We start from the raw sequence: 26,906 nt of genomic DNA, 5'->3' as shown, positions 1-26,906 counted from the left end.
GAGGGGTTGGGGGGGTTGTCAGACTGAAGTGTGTTCCAGTATAATTAAGATTTTAGATGAATATTAAACTCTACTAACATCAAAGAAAACACTGTGTGCTAAACATCATCCCTCATCTGCAAGTGTTTAGAATATAGCCAGAGTAGCTTTATAATTAGGCCCTTCTGCAGGACATCAGACTTCCTTGTTAAAGACATTTATGTGGCACTTACATTAAAGGGTTCATGTGAACATGCGAATGAAGAGCATGTGTATGTTGTAAAACCAAATGAAATTTAGTGCATATTCTCTCAGTAGAAAAAAAACGATCTTTTTTATTAACTAAAAATCCAATAGTAGAAAAAATACATTATGATTTTTTTTTTTTTACAAAATAAAAAACATAGAAAGATGAAAGGCCATTATATCTGTAACAACAATAACGAGGATCTAGAAGGTTTCTTCCCTGATCAAGTGCAGACTAAATTAAACTTGTTCTATAGGAGAATATTGCAGAACATTGCAATTTATCAGGAATCATTACTCTAGTAGTGGTGTTTTTTTAATTCAGACGGAAAATCTTAAACTCTTCCAGCTTGTGTTCCTTATTTTGTAGTGGGCTGGGCAGCAGGTCTGGATCCTCACCAATCTCCGCAATCAACTCTTGTGATGTGATGTCTGTAGTACCAGTTCTGTGCAGGTCCAGCTGCATGCCTTTGGGACACTCATCATTGTAGGTCTTGACATAGCTTTCAACAGACCAACCTCGGAATTCCTCCGGCTCACTGCACACCAGGCCTGTGTGTTCCACTGCAGTGTGGTGCTTTAGCCAGTAGATCAGGTAATGAATATTATAATCACAAGTCCAGGGGTTGCCAACTAGATACAGTGTCCTGAGGTAGTAAAGGTCTTCCAGAACACCATAATTAAAGTAGTGCAGACTGTTGTTAGAGAGGTCCAACTCTCTCAAGTGCAACAGTCCAGCAAATGCAGCTGTGAAAATAGAAAGAGAGAATGGTTGGATTTGAATTCTAAATACTGAGGTTTTAAACTAAATAACAAGAATTCTAAAAATAAGGAAACTAGTTTATTCATCCAGATATTAAAGGTTAGCAGTATTTAACCTTTGGGTGAGAGGCAGGGTTTAGCCTTCATAGCTTCCTTTGACTTAATTCATATTCAATTTTTTTATGATTTCTGAATGCAATTCATAGTACCAAATACAGGTAGTCCCCAAGTTACAATGATTCAACTTTTAAGATCTTATGATTGCGATAACTACAAAAACATTTTAAATATTAACATTTTTACATGGAATTAAAATGTTCCTGTGATACTTGGGATGTTGGGATACTGCTAGGATGTAGGTATTGCCTTACTTGATGCCTTCAAGCCTAAACTTGATGTTTCAAATACTAATTTACTTCTCTCCTTTTTAACGGCATTGCCAGACACTGAAACAGAGCACGTTCGGCTCCATGTGCTCGCTGCCACAAACATATATACTGTATAGTTTATACATTACAGTACTGTAAATTGTTCTGTTTTGCTCAATTATGTACTGCAATTTGTTATTTTTTAACAAATTACAGTAAACTACCCCGTACTGATCATCATTTTATAAGACTCCTGGATAGGCTAGGCCATTTGTTAATTAATTTCAAGGTAAACATTGTTTCCATCTGTTTTTAATGCCCCTCCGTGAGTACATTCATTCTATTGTGTTTGTAAGTGTTTTTACATTCAAATAATGCTCGCATTTTTAAACTTGTGAAATTAACCTTTTTAATTGACATTTTTCCTTAGAGTCATAATTATTAAAATAACAGGGTTTTTTTTTATTACATATACAAATGTCATCTATGACTAAATAAAATTTATAAATTAACTTCCAGTTATTTAAACACAGTTAAATGTTCATCCAATGAGATGTTTTACTTATTGTTTTTTGTTTTGTTTTTTGTAACAATTTTTCTTTTATTTATGATTGGAATTCTGATTCTGCCATCCGAAATAATTAATTATTATAAATTCCTGGATTATAAATAAAACCAACTGGCAGACCCACAGTACCAATCATTCCCCACAGGAATTCCTACATGTCTGCTGGGTCTGTCCAACAAGTCTGCCAATTTGTTTAGGAAAATAAAATAACACCATGTTAGGGGCACATTTGAAAGTCTGGATCGCTTACTCTGTGTGTCAATATTTAGCTTGGATTGTGTTTCTGTGCCTGGAGACTGATTCATACATGTTGGATGTCTAAAAACAAATCCATTTCCAGAGAAATTGCCATTCCAGTTGTTTATATGACCACGGTCTAGTTTTTAAATATTGAACTAATTTAACAGCTGAATTAACAGCATGATACATGATTTGAATTGATTTGGAAAATAACCTGTATTTATTCACTTAAATAATTATTTATTTAATTATGGAATCTTTATTAGCTTATGCTTACTCAGCTTCAGAGGATTGTGGGAAAAGCATACTGTAAGAATTTAGTAAGAACTAAAGAGCATTGTTTGAGAGCACTATTTGGCACTATTACAGTTTTTATTTTATATGTTTTTGTGTCAGGTGATATAAAATATATATTTAGTTACGATTAATAACGTGTTAACTCATGACAATCATGCGTTTAATGATTAAATATTATTATATACAGTATATATATATAAATGTTGGATTAAAAGTTATTTTCTAGTGTAAGTTATTTTAATTATCCTATAGAAGTTATATTATATAAATTTTCTTGGAAGCTCTTAGTTGGAGAAGCAGTTCCCTATGGAACATGGAGGAGACGCAGATGAGGGTGTGCTAGTTAAGCTACGACAGAGGGGATTTAGAACTGCACTCCTATCAATTCACCTGGGGAATCTCCACTCATTGCCCAAAAAAAGAACGGACTGCTTCTTCACAATGGAACTAACAAAGACTTAGTATTAGTATTAGTAGTGTCAGAGAACCACCAGATACAGTGTTACATTGACCTACGAGTGCATTAATGTACGAGTTCTCCAAGGTACGAGCGGTCACTCAGTCGATTTTTTGCTTTGTTACCCGAGCAAAAACATGAGGTACGAGCTCAAGAAGCCGCTGCTAGATGGCGAAGCGAAGCAAGAAAGTGAAGATTGTGACGAAAATTAAGATAAGCAAAGAAGAAAAATGTAAAGTTTAAGGATACGTAGTGTACAGTAGTGATAGTAAAAAATGAGTTTTCCCTCCTCCATCGCTTATTGTCTCTACAACCCCCGCTCCAACGGCGTCTTCGTTAGCTCAAGTCGTCTCATCTCCAAGGTAAATACACTGCATAAAACCTTATTATATCTTTACATACTCTTTCTACTATGTTTTTATACAAGATTTGTTATTTAGAAATGTATTTTCCTAATTTAATAAAATGAAACATAAAAAACAGGTATATATATATATTTGTTTTGTTAGAGAAAAGGTAAGTAGTTTTTTAACTTTAGATGGGCTAGATCATTTCACTACCATCTCTTTACTATTAGCCCCAATCTCTGGGCAAAGCTGATTAGCTAGCAGAATCTCTTGGAGGTGGTCACTTCCCTTCCCTGATTCTAAGGTAAGCAACATTTTTTGGAAAACATTCAAAACAGTTTTTCAAGTGTACACACAAAAAGCTTGTGCATCTCTCATTCTGCTGAGGCTCTTGTCTCCCCCCTTTTTTCCTCACCACTGCTGCCGAAAACAGAGAACATTTCCTAATGGAAATTACAGATAGAAAGCACAGCCCAACACAGCACAAACACCTCATACCAATTGTAAAGCATGGTGGTGGAGGGATGATGAATTAGGCCCGCTTTGCCACCACATAACCTGGGCAACATGCAGTCACTAAGTAGACTATGAATTCCACTGTGTACAAAAGTATTTAAGAGTCAAATATAAGGCCATCTGTCTGAGAGCTGAAGCTTAGCTGAAACCGGGTCATGCAACAGAACACCAGCAAATCTACAACAGATTGGCTGAGAAAGTAAATCACAGTGTTGCAGTGGTCCAGTCAAAGTCCAGACTCATGTTCTTTGTGTGCTTGTCACACCAGCAAACTATATAATGAAGGTGACAGAGACGTACCCCAGTTGGAGAATTATAATGGGGTATTATAATATTCTCTCTCTAAATAATGTTTATATTACACAGTCAGGTTTATCTGTTTGCCAATAATTCAAGGAAGCAAATTATTCTTTTACAAACTCCTAGCAATTAATTATTATGGAGGATTCCAGAACTTTACTCTGCACTAAACCATTGGCTTAAAGGGAATTCCTGAATTAAACATCCTGGGAAAGTTCCACTGCCTCACCTGTGTCTATGCTCCTCAGACCGTTGCTGCTAAGGTTCAACAGCTTTAAGTCTTTGATGTTTACGAATTCTTTAGGCTTCAGCTCCGTTATGTTGTTAAAAGCAAGATCCATTTTCACAGTGTTTTCTGGGATATCAGGTGGCACCACCTTCAGCCCTGGGAGAGAGAGAATATAATTAATAAAAAATTACTTTAAAAAGTGAATCTACAACAGAGAAAATGCAGCACAGAAACCTGATGTATGTGCAATGGAGAGCTGATCATCATGTACAAGTTGTCAAATAGTTTCAACATTTTTGGCGGTTGAGCTCGTCATCTTCCAGTAATATTCTTCTGTTCTTGAAGTGTGTGTTGCTCAAAACACCTCGAACGATTTGCTGCAGCATCACTGTATGTAATTTCAAACATCTCTTTGGCAGATTTGCCCAGTTTCACTCAGAATTAAAGTTTAGCTTTTTGTTCTAACCTGCTGTTCATGATGCGATTTAAGACATGGTAACACGTGGTCAGCGTAGCACCAGTTAGAACCATTAATCTTGAAACGTTTTGATTCCACCTCGTACTTATGTACCTATGCCAAAATATACAATATATAAAAGGTGTAAACTAAGACTAAAATTAACTGCATCGGTGGCTATATTCACTTTTGTATTTATATTCAGATCTAAACCTTTCAGCATGGCTTAAACCAGGCAGTTTTATTTTATCAATTTAAATATAAGCCCTACACATATGCTATTAGAACTTCAAAAACACTGGAAATGCAGCAACGCTGTGGAAATGTCATTGGTCTAGCATTCTGGCTCTGGTGGTAATTACCCTAGTGACAACAAAACACACTTATGTACATGCATAGTCAAATTAAAGTAAGTATATTTTGGGTTTGTTTTGTAAATACAGCTAAATTAATCCTTTCTATATTTTCAAAAAAGCAGCAGAGGGAAGTAACAAAGTACAAATACTTCGTTGCTGTACTTAAGTAGATTTTTCTGGTATCAGTATTTTACTTCACTATTTATTTTTTGGACAACATTTTACTTTCACTCGTTACATTTTTACACAAACATTTGTACTTTCTACTTCTTACATTTTCAAAACAGGAGGTTTTAATCTATTTGGTGAAATGTCAATATTTTTTCTTCTCATTGCACCATTTTCAGCACATCAACGGATTTCCTGTCATTAAAAAGCTTTTTCAATCCACTGGTGTATCATTTCCTGGCTCTCACACACCACAGATGTAGACTAGTAGATGTAGACAAAGCAAACAATCAGCAAGGCAGAAGGCAACAAGAAGTATGGGGTTAACGTGGATGAGACAGAGGGAGTCAGGGATGAGAACATGACTGAGAACAGAGACTTTCCTGATCACCTGATCGTCATCATCTTTTCTCTGTTTGTATTCTATATGGTGGATGTGCAGCCTGGATACATTCATTAGATAACAAAATGTTTAATTTGTTTTGTATTCATATATGATTTAAGCCTGTCAAAATGCTAATTAAATCTAACAGCACTGGTTTTTATTATCGCGTGATTAATGCAGCGCACATTTCTGTTTAACCACTTTTATAAAAAAATATAAATAAATAAATATAAAAGAGGTGAAATTAAAACCTCCAGTGCAAAACACGTTTATTAACAATGTCCTTTCTTTACTCAGATGAATAAACTCCACCGAAATCTTTTTTTTACTGATGCGGCAAATCTCAAACCCACCATTACACACACATCTGACAATTAACCCTCTGGTGTCGACAAACGCGCCGGCGCCTTTTGTGTCATTTTTTCCTTACAATGAATCTTTTTTAATCGTACAGATAAGAGCAAAACATCACTCGAATCTGTAAAGTGTCTACTTTTATTTGTATACACTCATAATAACAAAACACTGTGCTTTTGAGAAATAAAGAAAATAGACAGGGTGCAATTTCTGCCATCTCTGTCATCTCTCTTCACAGACACACAAATAAAACACCCTGAATCTCATTAAATATTTGCCTCACAGACATAAATATATGTATAGAAAGCTCGAAAAGTAACATTTAAAAAAAATCAATTCACATTGAATACAAATAGGTAGTAGTAATGGTTACTTTTTATTTAAGTACATGTCAGAGCCCAAACTTCATTACTTTATTTATTAAAAAAGTGTAGTCACTTTTAGAACATTAAAATTTTAAACATGAGTACCTGTACTTCTACTTAAGTGAAGGACGTGTGTACCTTTGCCACCTCTGTCAAAAAGTGTATATTGAAGCAATGCTGTGATACTTCAGTATGCTATTAGGATTTTATAAGGAATAAATGTATGCATTACATATTAAGAGACCATACACAAAATTACTTTGTTATTTTGCTCTACACATGCCTAATAGTGATGGGAAGATCAGATCATTTTAGTGACTCGGTTTCTTTGAATCTTGTGTCATCAAAATTAATGAATCTTTTTTTTTTTTGAGTCATTTAGTTTATTTCGTTCCTTTGATCAGAAAAAAATGAAAAAATAAAATGTAAAATTTTTAATAAGCAGATCCCAACACATCTACAAACACTTTAACTATAGTTACAATAATGAAAATAAGACAATGCAGCTAAGGACAAATTAGAGTAGCTTCACCTCTCACATCTTCTGGTCCATGTCGTTAGTTCCTTCCTAGTTAGCGAGACTGGTCGATGATCTTTACGGAGTGGCCAGGCGTTGATATGTCACCAAAGAAATCTTGATTTACGTCGAGCGTGCCAGTTAAGGCATTATTCACTTACAGTAGTGTTACTAAAAGTGCACTTGAGGACAAGGAATTTAACGTTCACTTAAATTCACATGTTCATGGAACTCTGGATCAACATTCCACATTCACTTAAGGAACAAATTTTACATTTAAAGGGGAAATTTACTTTATTTTTATTATTTAAAAGAGCTCTTCCTTTTATTGTTTCATCATTATTGTGTCAATATTGTTTATGGCGGCATTTATTTTGCACTGTTGTAAGGAGGAAAATAAAATTGTCGGCTGTTCAACTCAACTGGAGCTTCTCTTGTGAATTAGCCTTACTTACCTCTCACTGAACCTAGGTAGATGTTAGCATCTACTCTCTACTGCCATGGGATCAATGCCATAGGCGCTACATAAAACCTGGCAAGCCAGCCAGGAGATGATTCCTTTGTAGTAGAGCTCTTTGTTGAGTGGAAGGGGCATTTTGTTACCATGTTTTTGAATCACTCAATTTGTGAAAAGGATAAAATAGAACATGGATACAATCAAATCCAATTTTAAAGTGCCAAATTCATTTTTAGTGAGTGGCTTGACTGGTGATAAGTTAGACAATTAGGTTCCTGAGTACTTAGCAATGTTCGGTTCTAACTTAACTCATTCTTATTTAGCTGAATTGCAGGATATTGATAAACAAAGAGCCACCAAATGTCAGAAAATCTTTAAAGATGAGTTAGCTAGAATAGAGGGGTCCAGTAAAAGACACTACACAACCCAACCAGATGTGACAGTTGCTAGCAAAAAGCTTAACAGCGACATAGACCCCTTGAACAACTCACCACTCCTGAAGTTCAAAAGGTAGTTGTTCAGCATGTCATCAAAAACAGTGAATTGTCTCCCTATTACTATGGCCATGGTAAACTTTTTCTGGAAAAAATCCATGCCACACATAGAATCTGATTATGACACATGGCATAGCAACATGGCATAGCATAGAATCTGATTATGACACATGGCATAGCAACATGGCATAGCATAGAATCTGATTATGACACATGGCATAGCCATTTGTCCAACTTACGGATGACACCCTGTCTGCCAGACACATTGTAAGGAAAATAGTTGAAAGCCTCCTTCCACCTGCTACTAATGTTGTAAAGCATTTTGGGTCTAACGCAACCCCCAAAGATTATATTAGTCTGCTTGACTCAGCATATGGCATTGTTGATAATGGAGATGAGCTCTTTGCTAATTTCCTGAATACCTATCAAAATACAGGTGCAGATAATGCTAAATAAAGTAATTAGTAAAGGAGTTATTGTTGGCAGTGATTTAGAACAGCAGCTGATTAAGAAGTTTTGCAGAGGTTGCTGGGACAACAGTTTGATTACCTTGAGCAGAATGAAACAACACTTGGGCCTTTCTAAAACCAAAGCCCAGGCATGTTCTCTAACAATGAAGGATTATGTAACCAATGATATGGACATAGCAATTGCAGCAGACGCAAAATCCTCTGCCAGTACACACAAGCAGGAAAAACAACTCGCCCAGCTGCAATCTTAGGTGGCTTCTCTGAAAGCATCCCTGAGTGATAACTCCAACCAGACCCCTGCTAAGAAAGCAAGACCTAAAGCTAACGTCTCTACTAAAGAAAACACCTTGTGCTCAGGCGAATTAAAGCTCACAAAGAATCCTCGTCAGGGCTACTGTTTTAAGTGTGGTGAGGATGGCCATATTGCTTCATCTTGCAATAATGAGCCAAACTACGATTTGGTTGAAATTAAGCGCTATGAGTTTAAACTAAAAAAAAATAGGCCTGGGAAAACAGGCCTAAAATGTTTTTTAGTTTAAACATTTAAACAAGAAGGGACTTTCAGAAACTGAGATTAAGAATCAATGTCCCAAGATTAAAACACAGTTTCAAGCATCCAACAATTCTCAAAAAAGAAAGCACGAGATGACATTGCCTAAAGGGCTAGTAGTACAGAAGTGTACTGCTAATATCATTGTGTCAGGAGTCACAGTAATTTTCTCCTTGACACTGGGTCCCAAGTGACTACCATATCGTCATCCTTTAATGACAGCAAATTGCAAAATCACCCTATTCAACCTATAGATGGACTAGATGTTGAACGTGCTAATGTTCAAAAGGTTCCAACCTTGGTAAATGTTTCCCATCTAAATAGAGCCTGAAATTTCTACTTTGGTGTTAATAGTTCCAGACGTGCGCAGTGACTTGCCAGTACTCATTGGAACAAATGTCTTGGATGTCTTATATGAAGAGCATTGTCAGGGCAAAAAAACAAATGACTTGTCATCTGTCTGTGGTTGTAGGCAAATTCTTTGTACACTTAAGCTCAGAAAATAATTTAGCTCAACTGGAAAAGTCTGCTTGATGAATCTTAAGAGCAAAGTGTGGCAAGTGCTACCTGCTCAAAGTAAAATCCCTCTTGACTGCTATGTCAAGGCTTGTACATTTGGCGAATGCGCAATTGTAGAACAACCATCATCATCAGCTCTGCCTGTGGAATCCTTGTAGAGAGCTGTCTTTTGGTTTTGCCTAAGCAACAACCCCATAAATTACCAGTGTGGGTTAGAAACGATTCCTTCAAATCCTTCAAAGTACATATATAACCATCTGTATATTATATTCATAGTACATATATTTATCTGTATATTAATAGTACATATACATATGTAAATTACTGTTTATAGTCCTATATTACCATTCTATTTAACTTATGTAAATCATGTAACACTATATATCCTGCACTTGCTGCTATTGCACTCTGGTTAGACCCAAACTGCATTTCGTTGCTTTGTACTTGTACATGTATAATGACAAAAATCTAAATTAATCTAAATTGTGCCATCGCAGAACTTTATACTCCTGTGGAGATACATGACACCTTTTCTTCTTCCGACCAAAAAGCTGTTTCTACAAAATGCTGTATTATGGCTTCTCAGTCAGTCAGCGAATATATTAAGCCAAATCTAGAATTAGATTTTGGTGGTTCCTCTCTTTCAAATAAGTAGAAAATAGAATAACTCAAAATATCAGCGCTTACACTGATGTCTTTGCCCAGCATGATCTTGATTTTGGGCATGCAACTAAAATCAAACATCATACCAATCTAAAGGATGAAACACCCTTCAAGCAAAAGTCTAGGCCTATTCATCCAAATGATTATGAGGCCATAAGGAAACACCTGCAAACCCTTATAGATGCAGGGATAATACAATAATTGGAATTCCTCTTACTCTTCACCAATTGTGGTGATTCAGAAAAAAGAATGGAGAAGTACGCCTCTGCATCGATTATCGTGAGTTAAATGCATTAACGATCCAAGATGCATACATGCTTCCAAACCTTGAAGAGGCTTTCTTGCTGGATCTAGGTGGTTATCGGTAATGGATCTTAAGTCTGGCTATTACCAAATTAAAATAGAGGAACGTGTTAATCCTAAAACCGCTTTTGTGTGTCCCTTGGGGTTCTTTGAATTTAATCGTATGCCACAGGGCATAAAAAACACACCCAGTTCCAGCAAGGGAAACTATGCACTAGCACTAACTAGAGGGTTAGTGCCCTCTATACCTGGCCACAACCTCAAACCTTCACCAAGCTCAAATCTTTTCTTGGATTTGCAGTATATTATCGCCTTTTTGTAAAGGACTTTTCAAAGATAATCCAGCCTCTAAATGACCTTACCAGAGGCTATCCACCTTGTAGGAAGGGCAGAAAGGCAACATCTTGTTCCGGATAGCACTTTAACCTCCTACGACCTGGTGTCCACATACGTGCACATTAAATTTTTTGTTGTGTGCACCATAATACTTAATTCTGTGTAACTGGAACCTGTTCTACACAAACGTAAACACTTACACTGCCTATTGTTGCCCAGACCATAGCAATGCCATTTCACGCACTCCCAGACACCGGACCCAGCGGGTTGATGGCTCAAACAATGACCCTAAAGAGCCAACACCAGGACCAAGCTTTCAAGGACAACGCAAGCAAGGACGAGGAGTGCGCTGGAGCGCTGCTCAACATACCCCAAACCTAGCCCAGTTTGAGCCTGAGAAGGAAACTGAGCAGGACAGAGAAATATGTGTCTATCAGACGAACAAATATTGTTCGTGAATACAACCACAAGATGGGTGGGGTTGACCTCACAGACAGGATGATCAGCTACCATAGAATGAGTGTCCGTACTAAAAGCGGACTCTTCGGATGCTCATGCACTGCACAGATGTTGCTTTAGCCAACAGTTGGCTACCGTACCGCCAAGACCACACAGTACATGGCACACCAAGAAATGGCATGATGCAATTTCTTGAATTTTGAATGGAAATGGCTAAGACATTCTTGGCCCAACATAACAATACACAGAAAGACAGTACAGACCTCTCAGAAAAGAGACAACACAGACCATTCAGAGCCAAAGAAAAAGCGCCCTGTGAAGGAAGTGCCTCACATCTCAGTCCGCAGAAGGGCTAATGCACATCTTCCAGAGGTGGTCAACCTGAAGAATGCAGTGCGCTGCAGAGTGGCAGGCTGTTCTGGGAAAACTCGAGTCTGTTGTGTAACATGCAAGGTGTTCTTGTGCTTGCTAACTAAACACAATTGTTACACAGTCTTTCACAACGGTTAAACGTGATCAACTGTTCCCACAGACAAAAAGGACATTCCTAGTTTGAAGTAATTTAAGTTTTAGAGTGTTATAAAAAAGCAAAAGCGAAACATAAACAAATTGTTAAGGATTTTTGGATATGATAGCTTGTTTCTTACAAATTTAGTTTTTCCATATCCATGTTCAGAAGTTGAAACAGTTATATATGCAACGGTAACAATGAAAAATGTTCAGGCACAGTGCTCAGACTGTAATTAAAAGATATTTGCATTTTGTTACACAATGGTGTCTTGATTGTTTTCTGCAGATACAGACCGAGTGTCTGCATAAGTGGACATCATTTTTTTCCAGAAAGAGCTTCATGTTCAAAGAAAATATATGGTTATTATAATTATTGGTTCTTCCTTACCCCAAATAGCTGGAAGAAATCTAAAATGCAAGCCAAACCAAAGCTCGGGTCTTAGGAGGTTAACTTTACAGAACCATTTGCTGATCGGTGGACAACGCCTGCCAAGAATCTTTTAAGTAAATCATTGAAAAGCTTACTTATGCACCAGTGCTCAGATTTGCTCATCCAAAATGACCGTATGTTCTCCGCACGGACGCCAGTACCTTAGGGTTAGGAGTTGTCCTATATCAAGTGCAAAATTATGAAATGCGTTATTGCCTATGCCAGCAGAGGGCTCTCGCATAGCGAAAGTGTTATCCAGCTCACAAGCTGGAATTTCTTGCCTTGAAATGGTCTATTATATTGAACTCTATTCCAGAGAAATTTCAAGACTATCTCTACGGAAACACATTTACAGTTGTCACTGATAACTATCCATTGACATTCCTTCTGAAGTCAGCCAAACTGGATGCTGCCACTTATCGCTGGTTGGCTTCACTTTCTACATTTGATTTTAATATCAAATACGGTGCTGGAAAGAGCAATCAGGATGCAGATGGCCTCTCAAGGCAGTCTCTTGAACCTTTGGCCAATGACTCTAACTCTCAGGATGAACTGGAGCGGATAAAACAGTTCGCATCTCATCATCTGTCTTCATCTCCTGATCAACAAAACTTATCCGCTGACATAATTGGCACCTTGTATAATCGGCACATTCTGGTAGACCCTGAGAGTAAAGAACCATTCATTGCATTGGTAGAATCCCTTGCCATTCATGCTGATGCAGTGCCTGATGTTTCGAAGAAGAAGGAGTGTCCGGTTGTTGCACCATACCTACCTACAGTGAGGTAGAACTACAGCACCAGCAAAGGTCCGATCCAGTTATTGGTCTGTAGGAAGCTGGAAATAAAACGACCCCCAACCTTAGTGCTGACTCCCTAGAACTCAAGTTAATACTCAAAGAGTGGAAACAACTTGAGCTGAAAAATGGACTCGCCAATCTGAGGGAGAGATCACGTACCTGTTTGTGGTGCCTGGCCCACTAAGGTCCACCATTCTCATGTGTCTCCATGATGATATGGGGCATATGGGTTTGGAAAAAACTCTTGACTTAGTTCGGTCAAGGTTTTATTGGCCTAAGATGGCTACGGATGTGGACTGAAAACTCAAGTTCTGTGGACGTTGTGTTAGGCGCCTAACATGGCCAATTCCCCCAGGACCAATTGCCTAAATTCAAGTTCTCTCGCCTCCCTCTTCCAACCCCCTTGTGTATTTTTTTACTGGTAAATAATCCTGGGGTCACAGGTGGATGATGTGAGGGGTCTGTTGGTGTTGTGAGGAACCTGGCATTTCCAGGATCATTGGCATGTGATGGAGATAAGAGCAGGGGTCAGGATCTCTGATACATCACAGGCTGCCCTGATGGAGCGGGGATGTTTCACATAGCATGAGTATCCAAGGTGGTACATACCACACTTTGGTAGATTCAGGTGCATAAGGATGTGGGGGCATAAGTGTATTATCCTAGACAGATATAGTCTGTGTCTTCACCTACTTTAATGTTACATGGAGACATGAGAGTATCCTACGCTGAAGATCAAACTGGACACCAGAAGCTAAATGCTTTCCAACAGGCTAACCATAGATGGAAAATCTTCCACAGTAATTGCTCAAGGCTCTGGAACAGTTTGGTCGACATTGGTGGTCTCTAAAAGCTTTTATATTCTAAAAATACTTTCTGTAATAGAGCTAAAAGTGGTCTGTTTTGTACAGTGTGTGTAAAGTAGAAGTGGTAGATACAAATGAGGCAAGTGATGATCATAAAAATCTCCCTTTGTTTATTATATGAGTATTTTTGGCTTTGCGTGTCTTCAAACACAGTCTATAAATGTCATCTTGTCCAGCAAACCTGCCTAGGATTGCTAATGGCTTATTCCCTTAAATAAACTGGTACAAATTTTAGACAGCACATTTTGAATTAAAACTTTAATGGTCATGTGAAACTCATCACTCATCTCGCAATCTAAGGAAATGTCATCAGGACCTGAGCATGGGGGCAGAAGAATCAGTAACACATTAAACAGACACAGCACATGTTTTCAGTCTGAGCCCCCTCTTTACCAGAATGTCTGTTTTATAGTTTAAGGGTCTTCATAGTCAGTAAGAAGCTTTGCAGTCTTAATAGCTTAAATTCAACTAAACAAATGTTTTCAGATTACTGGTAATCTTAACCAATGATCCTAAAGTTTCTCTATTCTCTTATCATGAATCATATGCATTTCATAGAGTGCTATGTTTAGTTTTATTGTGTATTGTAACACCTAATGTTATTTCAGCTCAAGCAAAAAGCTGAAACTGAAAAAAGAATACAATATTACTTTGTCTGTTACTGCATTATTCTTTCAGAAATTGATGTGGTGGATTTTATGTTTTGTGCTGAGAAATAAAATCCCAAGCCAGCAATCTATTCGATGGTTCAGGACATAATGAGATCATGGAGAGACTTTTTTCCCCTCCGCTGCAGTGTTGACTCAGCTTTTCTGAAGTAAGCCGAGAAAGCCCAGACCCTTCTGTTGTTCATTTGACAGCTCTTACTCCATAAAGACAAGCTCCTGCTGCCAAAGATATAAGCCACCAAGTGCTGGCATTGGCTGTAGTCTGTTGCTCTTTATGGTCATATTTCAGTACAGTAATACAGCTGGTATGAGGTTCTGCCCACCTGACTTTGAACTTATGAGCACACACCATGTACAATGCTGCTAAAATTTACTTTTTGTAATTTAACTTACAACATTTTTTAATCAAGAAAAGCAATTTGTTTTCTGGCTAAACATTTCACAGGCTTTGAAAGTAATTTTTTTTACTGAATACTATGATATTAAAGTAAGTCTTTAATCATGGCTTAAATATATTAGAAACAGTCCTCTTGATTTCAGTGAAACAGACACAGAAGAGACAGTGTGTGTGCTCTGTTTCAGCTTTGATACAAAACATCTCAGGGGTTGCCAATTGGATTCAGGTCTGGGGAACGTGTGGCAAAGTTACTGGCATCAATGCCTTCGTCATCCAATCTCACCCGAGCCCCTAGTGACTTCTCACTATTTAAACCAGAGAATCCATGACTTAGTTGTTGGCAGCATGAAGCAACAGGGAGCCACAAATTTTTGCAGCTCATTATAATCCAAAGGCTGACAGAAAACACTCACCCAGTAACAGTTTTTCTCACTTGCTTTGCATTTCTCATTCTTAATCATTCTTCATAAGTGCATTTTTTCAAAACAGTTTGCAAAAACAGAACACCAGAATTTCCTGCAGAAGCCTGTGCTTTTCTTAAAATCCTTAGTTCTTCTCTCAAAAGAACATCCTATTGCCATCAATATAACAAGTCCTTTTGTCATTGTTTACAAACAAGATCATCAAAATGTTTCTACATTTTGTCAGTGTGATGGTGCACGGTTTCAGTATTTCCTGATCTAAACTACGGTTTGGATTACAATGACTGAAAATGTACAAGGCCGAATTACTTCTGTTCGCCATCTATGAATTTCAACAGTACAAATGTACACATTACTGTGTGAGATAATGATTGTAAGAGGGCGAACAGGATTCACAATTCTACTGTACTGTACTAGAGTTCGTTCATTTCCTGGTTCTTCATCTAATTTTAGAAGTTGTAATTCTGTGTTTTGGTGACAAACAGCAAAACACAGAATTACAACTTCTAAAATTAGAAGACACATATACAAAAAAGTTCCACATTATGACAACTGGTTTAACCATTTTGCATTCAATGACTTATGCAATGAATTAAAGCTGAGATGTTTTGGGGGTTAGAACTATTCAGGTGAAACCAGTATAATATATTTAGATCAACACGACATAAACAATTGATAATGTAGGAAATAGCAGACACTTGTACACAAGTGACATCATGATGTGGATGTTGAACGAGTAGTTTTGAGAATTTGCTACAAAGCAACTGAGAAAAACTGTAATAGCACGTTTTTAATGGCTGGACATGCTTATTTTTGGTGTGCAAAAGTCAGTCTGCCAATTCGCGAACTATCTCAGATGCTTCAATCCATTTGACTGGCCAAAAAAAAAACCTTGTTTGTGAAAAAATAGCTTGAAGCATTGCCTTTTTGGACATTCTCCACGAATAACATAGCAGAAACACTGTTTTGATTAATCCCTATAAAGAAATCCTGTTTGAACAAGTCATATTATTTATGTCAGGCACCATAAGCAATCTGTACAAATTACCTGGGATTAAAGTAATCCGTGCCTGCATTTATCATCCAGATGCAGCATTTTAATCATATTATTATGTATCCTTATGATTCATAAGTCCCAGCACAAGGACGGATAAATGTATTATTAGATCATTAGCAGTCCGGGAGTTATATATTAATATATTTCAGACCTGCAAGCAAAACTTTCACTTTAGGTGACTTATCACAGAAAAACTTGCTATAGAACCAGTTTTCTTATTTAGATGGACTATCACTAGTGGTTCGAGCGGTGCTAATGAAACCAACACGAGAATTAAAGCAACTTGCTTTGGGGACCAAAAATCCCAAAGTCACATTATAACATACAGTCAAGTTTTCCCACATATGAAGAAAAATGTCTGCAGTCAATTTTCAGAAGTGTTTTCTGTGTAAAAGATTGTTTTCAGCCAACATACGCCTTGTGTTTTTTGGTTGCTAAGCCATGTGTGTAAAATATATTAGTCGACCCTTACATTACAGAACATTAATCACCACCACCTTAAAGCCCACAACATAGTAATGTTTACAGTGTTTCTTAGTTGCAATTGTCTGCCAGTTGTCATAATGTGTGAAGCTGAAATTTCTTTTAAACTTTTATTTGTAAATGTATCTTGAATTGATGAATTGTACAGATGAATCTTGAATGTTCATTCCTTTATATCAGGAAATTCTAAGCTTTCATACTGACATGACTAGATATTTTAATGATTTTGTTTGTAAACAGTGACAAAAGGACTTGGTTTTCTTTTGACAGATGAACTAAGGCTTTTGAGTAAAGTACAGACTTTTGTTGTGCTGTTTGTACAAATTGTTTTAAGGATGCACTTGTCATTTATGCACTTGTTTTAATATTTGCACTGGTTTGCAAATATTAAGAATTATTTGAGAATTACTCCAAAGCAAATTAGAAAAACTGTTAAATACTGCTTAAATACAACCATTGAAGTTAGTTGGTTGTTGTAGCGTACACAGTATCATATAAATAAGATGCATTTTATAAACAATTAATAACAAAATCTTCACATAAAATTAAAAAACTTTAACATCAGAATTTGTAGATAGATAGATGGATAAATATTATTTTAAATAAATATTTTGCTTCTCTTATTTCACTCGCTTTGGTCAAATACAGTGTTCCGAGATTCTGTTATTTCTGAATATTGGCTTCTGTCATAACTTTCCTTCTAATTTTATACTATTCTTTTAAACAGTATATTAAATAACTAGTTTGTGGTTTAAAACATGTTGACGAATCCACAACTGAATCTATAGAAATTGGATTTTTCATTTGACCAGAATTAAACCAAACCGTTGGACACTAAACATGCAAACTTTAACCCAGTTAAAACTTAAAAATAATATCATTTGTGCTGTTCTCACCTCTGCCCCTGCAGTCAACCAGTGGTTTCGGAGAATCTTGAGTGTCGCACAGCAGTGAGGATTCAGAATGATGTCTTGGTAGAAGAAATTGCGACTGCATGCGTGGTAAGCACAGCAACCTGGGATTCATGTTCTTCAGCTTCTGCCCCCACAAATCTGTGGGTTCTGCACATTTTGCAAAGTTACCCATGTAGCGGTTGCTTGGCACCTGCAGGAAGCGGACAAGGCTGTCCAGCTGGCAGTTGCATGTCCATGGATTGTCATGAAGGCGCAGGTGTCTAAGTCGGGGCATGGGTATGAGCATGGCTTCAGAAACAAATTGGAGCTGGTTGTGCTGTAGAAGTAGGGTGGTGAGCTTACTGAGACCACTGAAAGCACCTTCCTCAATTAGTGAAATTTCATTCAGCTGCAAATCCAAAGTAAACAGGTTATGAAAATGACTGAAGGTCTTATCTCGGAGCACATTTATTCTGTTCTGTGCCAGCAAAAGGTGGTCGATATCCTCTGGCCAACCGAGCAGGACAGCAGTCAATTGACAGTCCTGGCAGTCAAGATACTTATCCCCATTCTCTACATACTCTTTGCAGCCACCTGGAAAATGTATAACAGAGTTCAACTTGTTTCTGCGCTGAGATCTTTCTTGTCGTTGTTTCTTTCCGCTCCTTGCCCCAGCCACTAAACACACCAGAACCAACAGCAGCAAAACAGTGACGAGTCGCATAGTGAGCGTTATTCCTGGATCAGCTCAGACCTTTTGGGAACTTCACTTCTGTCCGAGTGAACAGTTGCAGTCGCCCGCCGTCCCTGCAGAAACAAAAGTCTACTTACACAGAAAGAAGAAATTGCTTTTAAAAGAAATGAAACTGAAAAGTAAATAACGTTAAAACATTTAAGTCTTGATATGAAATGAGGAATTAATCTTTAATATGTTTAAAAAACAACACACCTTCCTCTTATTCCACAACCAGGTCAGTATTTAATACTGACTCTCATACATGTGCACCTTATCTTTTATTTATAAATATGAATAATTGAACGAATAAATGAATGAATATTAAATACGCTTATTAATAAAACCAATAAAATGATAAAAATGCACATTTGTGAATTCTGATTCAAAATTTAATAGGAAAGAATTACACCTTCAAATTCACTGAAAACAGAAAACCTTCAAACATCAAGTTTATTATTTAATACAGTGACTAATAGGGGTGTAACTGTATACGTATTATTTTCGGTTCAGTACACACGTGTACCTAATGCAATCCTTTTTTTAGATGCGGAACAGATTATACCTGGGTTCCCCCACGGACATAGAAAGTTGCAGAGCACAAGTTTGTTTAGTCTCTGCCTCGCACTTTGAGCGCATTTTTTTTTTCTTTTTAAACTTGAAAACATACACAACAATGAGATATAAAAAAAAAAAAACTAAAGTTAGCGCAGTGTTACTGTGGCTACTCACTCCATATAAATACAATTTGTTTTAATGCTAAAGAATCAATAGTCCAGCTTCAAGAATTTCTATGAAAAAAAAACCTGACAATTCCACATATCGAGGGAGTGAATGAATGAAGGATGGAAGGAATTAAGATATTTGTTAAAGTATTCTGGAATAAGCAGAACAGTTTTGTAGATCATAACTTTGGAAAACTTCTCATATTTAGGGGTCGCCACAGCAGATCATCCATATTGATGGTCCGCTTGTTTGATTTGGCACGTTTTTATGCTGGAGTCCCTACCTAACGCAACCCTCCCCATTTATCCGGGCTTGGGACCGGCACTAAGAGTGCACTGGCTTGTTCAATGAAAATAAAATATTAAATGTAAAACACACACACACATCTGTATTACCTAAATGGGGTCTAACAAATGTAAACTATTATTTAAACAGTTACATTTGTGCCAATTTAATTAATTACTCAATTCACTCAATATAATAAAAAGTGTATTGCATTAATTGTTAAATTGTTTAAAAAATGTAAACTGTCCAAATGTGGATGATCACAAATTTTAATAATTTTATGTTTTGCATTTCTTCCCCCGAAACTGTACCGGAATTGAACTGAACCGTGACTTAAAACCAGAGATTCGTACTGAACCATGAATTTTGTGTATCCTTACACCCCTAATGACTGATGATCTTTCCACTGTTTCCTGCTGCATGGTGTTTGTGCAGACTTTACCAATGTTTCATTCCCACTGTCCCCAGTTTAGAGAAATTGCCCCAAATGTATTTTCTGTTGTCCTTTAGATAAAATAGAAATAGTTATAAGGTCAGATCAGGGACACATGCCAGCTCAAAAAGGCTGTTCTGTGCTTACCATCCCTGATTCGCTCAATTTGTGTCCATATCTTGGGCAAGGGACAGGACCATGTAGCTGTAATGCTGCCTAAACTGTACCATGCATGTTGTAATTTATTGCCATCTCGAGTGCAAAAACCAGTAATGGACAGCAAAAAAGTAAATGTAAATCGTTACTGTATGTAAGTAGCTTTTTCGTGTATCTGTACTTTACTAAAGTATTTCATTTTGAGGGAACTTTTACTTTATCTTCAATACATTTCAAGATCAAATATCGGACCTTTTTATTTTGTAAAATCAGTCGTTCCTTTTTATTTATGATGGATAAAACTTAAACCAAGCTCAAACCAAGTCACCAATCAACAATCAGTGTCTGTCTCATGAATGTTATTCTATTAATAGATCAGTGTGCTGAGAGTCACATAAGAGTCTTTTCACATAAACTGAGATGATTAAGTCAAGTGACAAAAATTATAATAGGAACATTATATTCATAATGAGCCCTAGTACGGTACTTTGGATACTTAAGCAAAATTGAAGGCAAAAACTTTTGTACTTTTACTTAAGTGAAAGTCCAAAAGGAGCATTTTAACTGGAGTGATATTTAACTGAGTGGATCTGTACTTTAACTCCACTACATGGTTTGTGTACTTCACCCACCATGTCAAAAATCATTTTAAGGTCAAAATAACAGTAAACAATTTCTTAAATCAAATAATTTCAGCTACTAAAAGAATGATTGCTATGCTGTTCCTATGTGTGCTATTTTGAAATGTCACCATGTGTGTCACCGTGTGCTGTATGTCATAAAATAAGATTTTTGGTACAGATCAGGTAAAGTCATAAAGAATAAAAATGCTTCTTTAACACAAATACAAATAAGCAATAATCAATAAAGTTATAGAATTTTAAAACTTCAGGTAAGATGGTAATAGCAGCAAATACAGATGGCAATCAGTTCAGCACAGATAATTTAATTAACATAGAACCAAACTGTAGCACTGAATTGTGTGTAGAACCTGCTCTTGCTACAGACTCTATGCGGCTGTTCCTCCGCCACTGACTTGCATCGCACACTGCACATGCTTTGTGTTGGAAATGCTATGAAATTATGTCTGTAAGCCAGGCTGATGGGTGATCCAGTTGGAAATCACCATAAACTGGAGAAAATTAGCCAGTTAACTAAATGAGTTGCTCTAGCTGTTTCCTTTTTGTAATAATTAGTTTTCAGATCTTTTGTTTGTATAGTTGGAGATGTGAGATTGGACCAGGGGTTTGATTCTGGGCCTTTAAAATGCGCAAGCTTTAGGGTATTTATGAAATTTGTTAAACCACGCATTAAATACACTATATGGACAGATGTTTGTGGGGGCCTGACTGTAAGACTGCTTCTTTTTGACACTTTTTCTCTATTTTCTGTTTTAATAACATCCACTCTTCCAGGAAGATGTTCCATTGGATTTTGTGGAGATTTGTGCGAGATTCGTTCAGCCACAAAGGTTCTGATGTAGGTGCATGCAGTCCTAGACTGCAGTCAGCATTCACATTGATCCCAATGCTGTTCAATAGGGTTGGAGCTCTACAGCTGAAGATCTTACATTCCAACATGTATCTACATGGAGCTGGCACAGGGGTGCATTGTCATGCTGGAACAGGTTTGGGTCTCCTATTTCAAGAGCAGGGAAAATTTAATGCTGCATCCAAAGACCTATACAATTGTGTCCAACATTTTTGGGAAGAACCAAACATGGCTGGAAAAGCTGGGTGTCCACATGCTTTTATTAATATAGTGTATATTTAGCTTTAATAAAATGCTTTAGCCTCCAGTGTGGAAATTAGTTTTGCTTTGTGGAGAAAGATAATGGCTCAAATTGCCAATGTAAACATGCTGTAATATGGGAAATATATCCAGACACATGAATACATCATTTGGAGTTGGGAAAAGGAAAGGAAAAGGGAAAGATGAGATTTTACTGAGAAACCAATTTGAATACAAGATTTTCATGGATCATCATTTGAAGGTATATTTAGAGTCACTGAATTACAATTTTTTTTAGCTGCTTTGGAGCATTTCTCAAATCATCCTTAATATTTGTAAACCAGTGAGTGCATTCTCCAAACAAAATGTACAAACAGCACAACACATTGGATTGCTTGCAAAAGACAGAGCTTTTCTCAAAATCCATCCATTCATCTCTCAAAAGTAAGTATTTGTGTCAACAAGCATCTCATTCCCATCAGAAAAACAAGTCCTTTAGTCAATGTTCACAAACAAAATCATCAAAATGTTTAGTCGTGTTGTCAGTATGATGGTGACAGTTTCAGGATTTCTTGATATAAACTACGGTTTGGATCACAGTGACTGAAAATGTATAAAATTTGAAAGATCTGTACGACATCTATGAATTATAGCAGCACAAATTAATTTATTTGATTGAATATTTGATTTATATTGATTGCGAGAGACTTGACAGGAATTACATTTTTACTGTACTGTATAAGTGTTTGTTTGTTTCTTATTTGTTCATCCATTTTCAGAATGTATAATTCTGTGTTTTGCTCTGTCTGTATTCACTCTCCAATTGAAGGTTCACCAGATTTACCTTTGACTTGTTTTAGAGAACAAATAGATTATTGGTTGATCTGATGCTGTACACTCTCCTTCATTAGTGACATTCAAGATTCATTTGCACAATTCAACAATTCAAGTCACATTTACACATTCACAGTTTTTGGGAACTGTGAATGTGTCTTTCCCAAGACCTGAAATGGAAGTCCAACATAAACTCCATTCTCATAAAGGTCCAGCAGAGGATGTAATTTCTATGCCAATTAAGGAAGTCTGGTCTGCCACAGGAGCTGTTATGCAGTTCTACCCTGCAGTTCATTGAATCTGTCCTGTGCTCATCAATCACCATCTGGTTTGGAGCAGCAACAAAACAGGACAGAAATAGACTGCAGCATAGTTAAAAGAGCAGAAAAAATCATTGGTGCTCCCCTGCCCACTCTTCAGGACTTGTACCATACAAGAACCAGAAACCGGGCAGAAAAAGTTACTACTGACCCTTCGCACCCTGGACACAACATCTTTCAGCTTCTCCCTTCTGGCAGGAGCTACAGAATTTGTTCTGAAGCCAAATTCCTTGTGTGTCAACACACTTGGCCAATAAACCTGATTCTAATTCTGATTCTGATTCTGACATGACTACACATTTTGACGATTTTAAAGAATGACAAAACGATGTGTTTTTCTGATGGCAATGACATTTTCATTAACACAAATACTTAATTTTGAGAGATGAACTGGGGATTTTGAGAAAAGTACAGGTTTTTACAGAAACGAAATCAAATGCTTTGTGCTGTTTGTACAAATTGTTTGGAGAAATGCACTCACTGGTTTGCAAATATTAAAAATGATTAGAGAAATGCTCCAAAGCACCTGAAAAACTGTAAAATCGTATCACCCATGTGTAGGTCAAACCTCTGAGGTCTAAAACAAGATATTTAAAGTGTCTTTAAATATATTGCAGAATTGCAGAAAAAAATAAAGCAAACAAAAATTACAGACTAAAACCACAGGCAGATTTTTTCACAACCAAATACAATGCAACACAACATTAAAGCATAAGATGATTCAAAAAAATAAAAGAGAGCAACCATAATATATAACATTTTCTCAACAAAACTGTGGCCTACTTTCCCAAGTTACTCAGCAGTAGGCAGCTGCAGCGGTGAGAGATAATGACAGGTTTAAGAAAATAATGACGGCCCACAGAATACGCAGCTCTTCCTCAAATGGCATTCTATAAGCTTATGAGTGTACAGTATTTTATGGCCAAACAAGAATTTCAGTACTAAATATTGTGGTTACATCAAACTGTCAGACAGTGGCGCCAGACTGTTTGTTGCTCCAGGCAATATTAAGCGTACACACACACACACACACACACACACACACACACACACACACACACACACACACACACACGTTTAACATAATTATGATACCAATAATTTTGTATTTGAAACCTGCATGCAATTATCACACAACTCTAAATAGTGCTTAATTACATCTAAGGTCAAAAACCAGTGTGTCAAAATTCTGTATTATTTCCTGAGTGCAGTAAATTCAGCTTTGGCCCTTTTGTGTGTTCTGTTTAAATTCCCTCTACACAACTTATCTTAGTATATCATACTCAGTAAGTCACTCTATTTAATCCCTGCATACAGGGAAATTAGCAATATCTATGTTTCCAGAACGATAAAGAGACTCTTGGCAAGACTTGCACCATTAATAAATGACACCACTCTTAGCACAGAGGTTTTTTTGCAATTGAATTCACAGCTGGAATACTATATGATAGAAATCCAGTGTTTAAATTTCCAATAAACCATTATGAACCATTGTGTAGAAAATCATGTCTATCAGCCATTTAGAACAATAAAATAATGCCGCATAAAATCAGGGCAAGTACTTCACCAGCAAAACATGCAATGCATAGTTCTATCAGGAATGAGGAATGATTGAACATTTGCAAACAGCTGGTATTGATTAAATTTGACAGCATTTAGAATGAACTGAAACAAATCTCTGACAATGCAACACTCCATTTTCCTGGGATAATAGAGAACCAGAACACATATAGGCATGTAAACATTTACATAAAATCATGCAGAAGTTATTATTCGCAGTACTGTACAAGATAGGGAAAAGTTTCTATCCTTTCCTGCCACCCAAAATGTAGCTTGTCTAATCTGTTTGTCTGGACTAGACAAGTGCTCTGCTACACACTACACCACCCCCAATTACATAACCATGACCAGATACATCAATCAGCGTAGTGCAGACAGAGTGGGAAGAGCAGAACGAGGCATGAGGATAGAGTGAGAGAGCAGGAGAGAAAAATAGAGAGACAGAAAGAGGGAGACGGAAAAGAGAGAAAAACCTTCAACTGTCTAATTAAAACCATTTGAGCTTTCTGAATGAAGAGGGGGAAAATGTCATACAAACAACATTTCAAACCATTGAAGAGAAGAACCAGAAAAAACTCTGAATGAATTAAAACCATCCTGTTCTTGAACTCTTCTCATTTCATCTGTACACTTTTAAACACACCTCGTAGTGATTACCTGATATTTGTTTGCCAGTCTGTTCCATGTTTAATTCATTAGTCGGAATCAGTGCCTCGAAAAAGCAAAATCAAATTCCTTTGTACCTGAAAAGCATTTGAACTTCTCCTTTGTTCAATAAATGAACTCTGCACATGATGTCTTCCAGTGTACAATCCATGTTGCAAGTGAGATCGTTCTAAACTACAGTTGTAAGCATGCAAGAAATGTGGCAGCTTTCTACACACACACACACACACACACACACACACACACACACACACACACACACACACACATTTAGCTCTGAATGGAGAGTTACTGTAAGTCCTCATCATCTGGCAATGGAGTTTCCCTCCACAGAAAAGACCCCCCTTCTGCAAACACACACACACACACACACACACACAGGGTAAGACTACCTGGTCACAGGGAAGCCCAGTCGAAGCCCAGATGTTTCATCCAATTAGAAAACCAAAGTGGAGGCTTCTATGTTTTGTATTCTGTCCTAAGCACAGACTCGTGCTGGACTCCAGAACAAAGCCTGCTGCTCAATGTGTGTGTGTGTAAGTGTGTGTAAGTGAGAAGCTTGGGGCAGTCGCAGAGTTCAGCAGGTTTTAAATTACAACACAGTTCCTCTGTGTAGGCAGTCTAAAGCGTATACTCCACAGTGATATAACAGACCCGCCTCCAGAACACGGTTTCCACTGCAGTGGGTCAAGACCTCAAGGGCAGAAGGTCTTGTGTGTAAAGTGAATGACCTCGTCACATGTAGAAAACAAGGTTAAAACCATTTAATCTTGTATTATAAAGCTTCCATTCTTTTTAATGATCATCTCTGAGTAATACCTTGTAACTTTTGCTCAAGGTGACCAGTTTGTTTTATTGTTACTGATATGAATGAAAATAACATGTCGTGTGAATTAATACAAACTGATTCAACACAAGAAAAGATGTTTTGATTCTGTTTATAAAATGCATTATCTAAAACAAGAACTTGTGCAAAGTAACAGCTGCCCTGGAATGACATTCTTGGTCAGTTTCCAAACTTTCTTCGTAACTGTCTCTGTCTGTGCCAACTGGCATTCAATCCTCTGATAAATGGCAGTTTCAAGTATTTATTTATTTTCTAGAGATTTCCAGCTTTCTGCAGGATGAAGAATGCATTGAAGCTATTGACCTTATATACACCAATTAGCCATTAGATTTTAACCACATGCCTGATATTGTGGAGGTCCACCTCATGGAGTTCTGGACTCCCAATACCTTGGAAGTGCACTGTAGAACAGTATCTGTCACCAAGACATCAACAGCAAATCCTTTAAGACCTGTTAATTTTGAGGTGAATCTTTTATCAATCGTATGCTTTATCGGTTCAGCTAATCCCACAGACCCTTTATCTAACTAAGACCTGGGGAATTTGGAGGCCAAGTCAACTCTTCAGGATTTTCCTCAAATCGTTTCTGAAATGTTTTTTTTGCAATGTGGCAGGGAGCATTATCCTGCTCAGAGAGGCACTTCTGTGGGATCAGACCAGATGTGCTAGTCTTCTAAACCTCTGAAGAGGCAGGATTCATCTTAATGTAACATTGTTTGTTTAAGGAGACACACACATCATTTATTTATTTTATTTGCTTTTGCATGCATAAAGTAAATGCACAGGGTTAGTGAATGATGACAATGAATATGTTCAGAATATACAAAAAACTGTTTTTGTTTCAAAGCAACAATGCTTTGGAGAATTTCTCAAAACAATTTGTACAAACAGCACAACGCAATAGATTTCCTGCAGAAGCCTGGTG

General features: G+C 37.1%; 1 protein-coding gene across 2 annotated transcripts; it reads right to left on the bottom strand.

The window, feature by feature from the left end:
- Window positions 1–293: 293 nt before the first annotated feature.
- Window positions 294–25,690, bottom strand: lrrc17 (leucine rich repeat containing 17). Of its 2 annotated transcripts, none has more exons than XM_046860239.1 (4): window positions 25,527–25,690; window positions 17,694–18,513; window positions 4,310–4,465; window positions 294–972 (listed from the first exon to the last, which is right to left on the bottom strand). In XM_046860239.1, the coding sequence occupies exons 2-4, from the start codon at window positions 18,412–18,414 to the stop codon at window positions 542–544; spliced, it is 1,308 nt and encodes a 435-aa protein (XP_046716195.1). In that variant the 5' UTR covers window positions 18,415–18,513; window positions 25,527–25,690; the 3' UTR covers window positions 294–541. The 2 variants fall into 2 exon arrangements, with proteins under 2 accessions (XP_046716195.1, XP_046716194.1); XM_046860238.1 differs by having other exon boundaries at window positions 17,694–18,497.
- Window positions 25,691–26,906: the final 1,216 nt, after the last annotated feature.

This window comes from Silurus meridionalis, chromosome 10 (genome assembly GCF_014805685.1).
Source record: "Silurus meridionalis isolate SWU-2019-XX chromosome 10, ASM1480568v1, whole genome shotgun sequence".
Lineage (NCBI taxonomy): Eukaryota > Metazoa > Chordata > Actinopteri > Siluriformes > Siluridae > Silurus > Silurus meridionalis.
Note: the sequence above shows the minus strand (reverse complement) of the source record. Positions and strands in the feature narration are given on the sequence as shown.

Excerpts from the sequence above, each read along its gene's own strand:
- lrrc17 (XM_046860239.1), bottom strand. The coding sequence starts at position 18,414 with ATGCGACTCGTCACTGTTTTGCTGCTGTTGGTTCTGGTGTGTTTAGTG. Across the intron at positions 4,466-17,693 it reads GGTTGACTGCAGGGGCAGAG|GGCTGAAGGTGGTGCCACCT; the intron begins GTGAGAACAGCA and ends TCTCTCTCCCAG. Across the intron at positions 973-4,309 it reads TCTGAGGAGCATAGACACAG|CTGCATTTGCTGGACTGTTG; the intron begins GTGAGGCAGTGG and ends CTATTTTCACAG.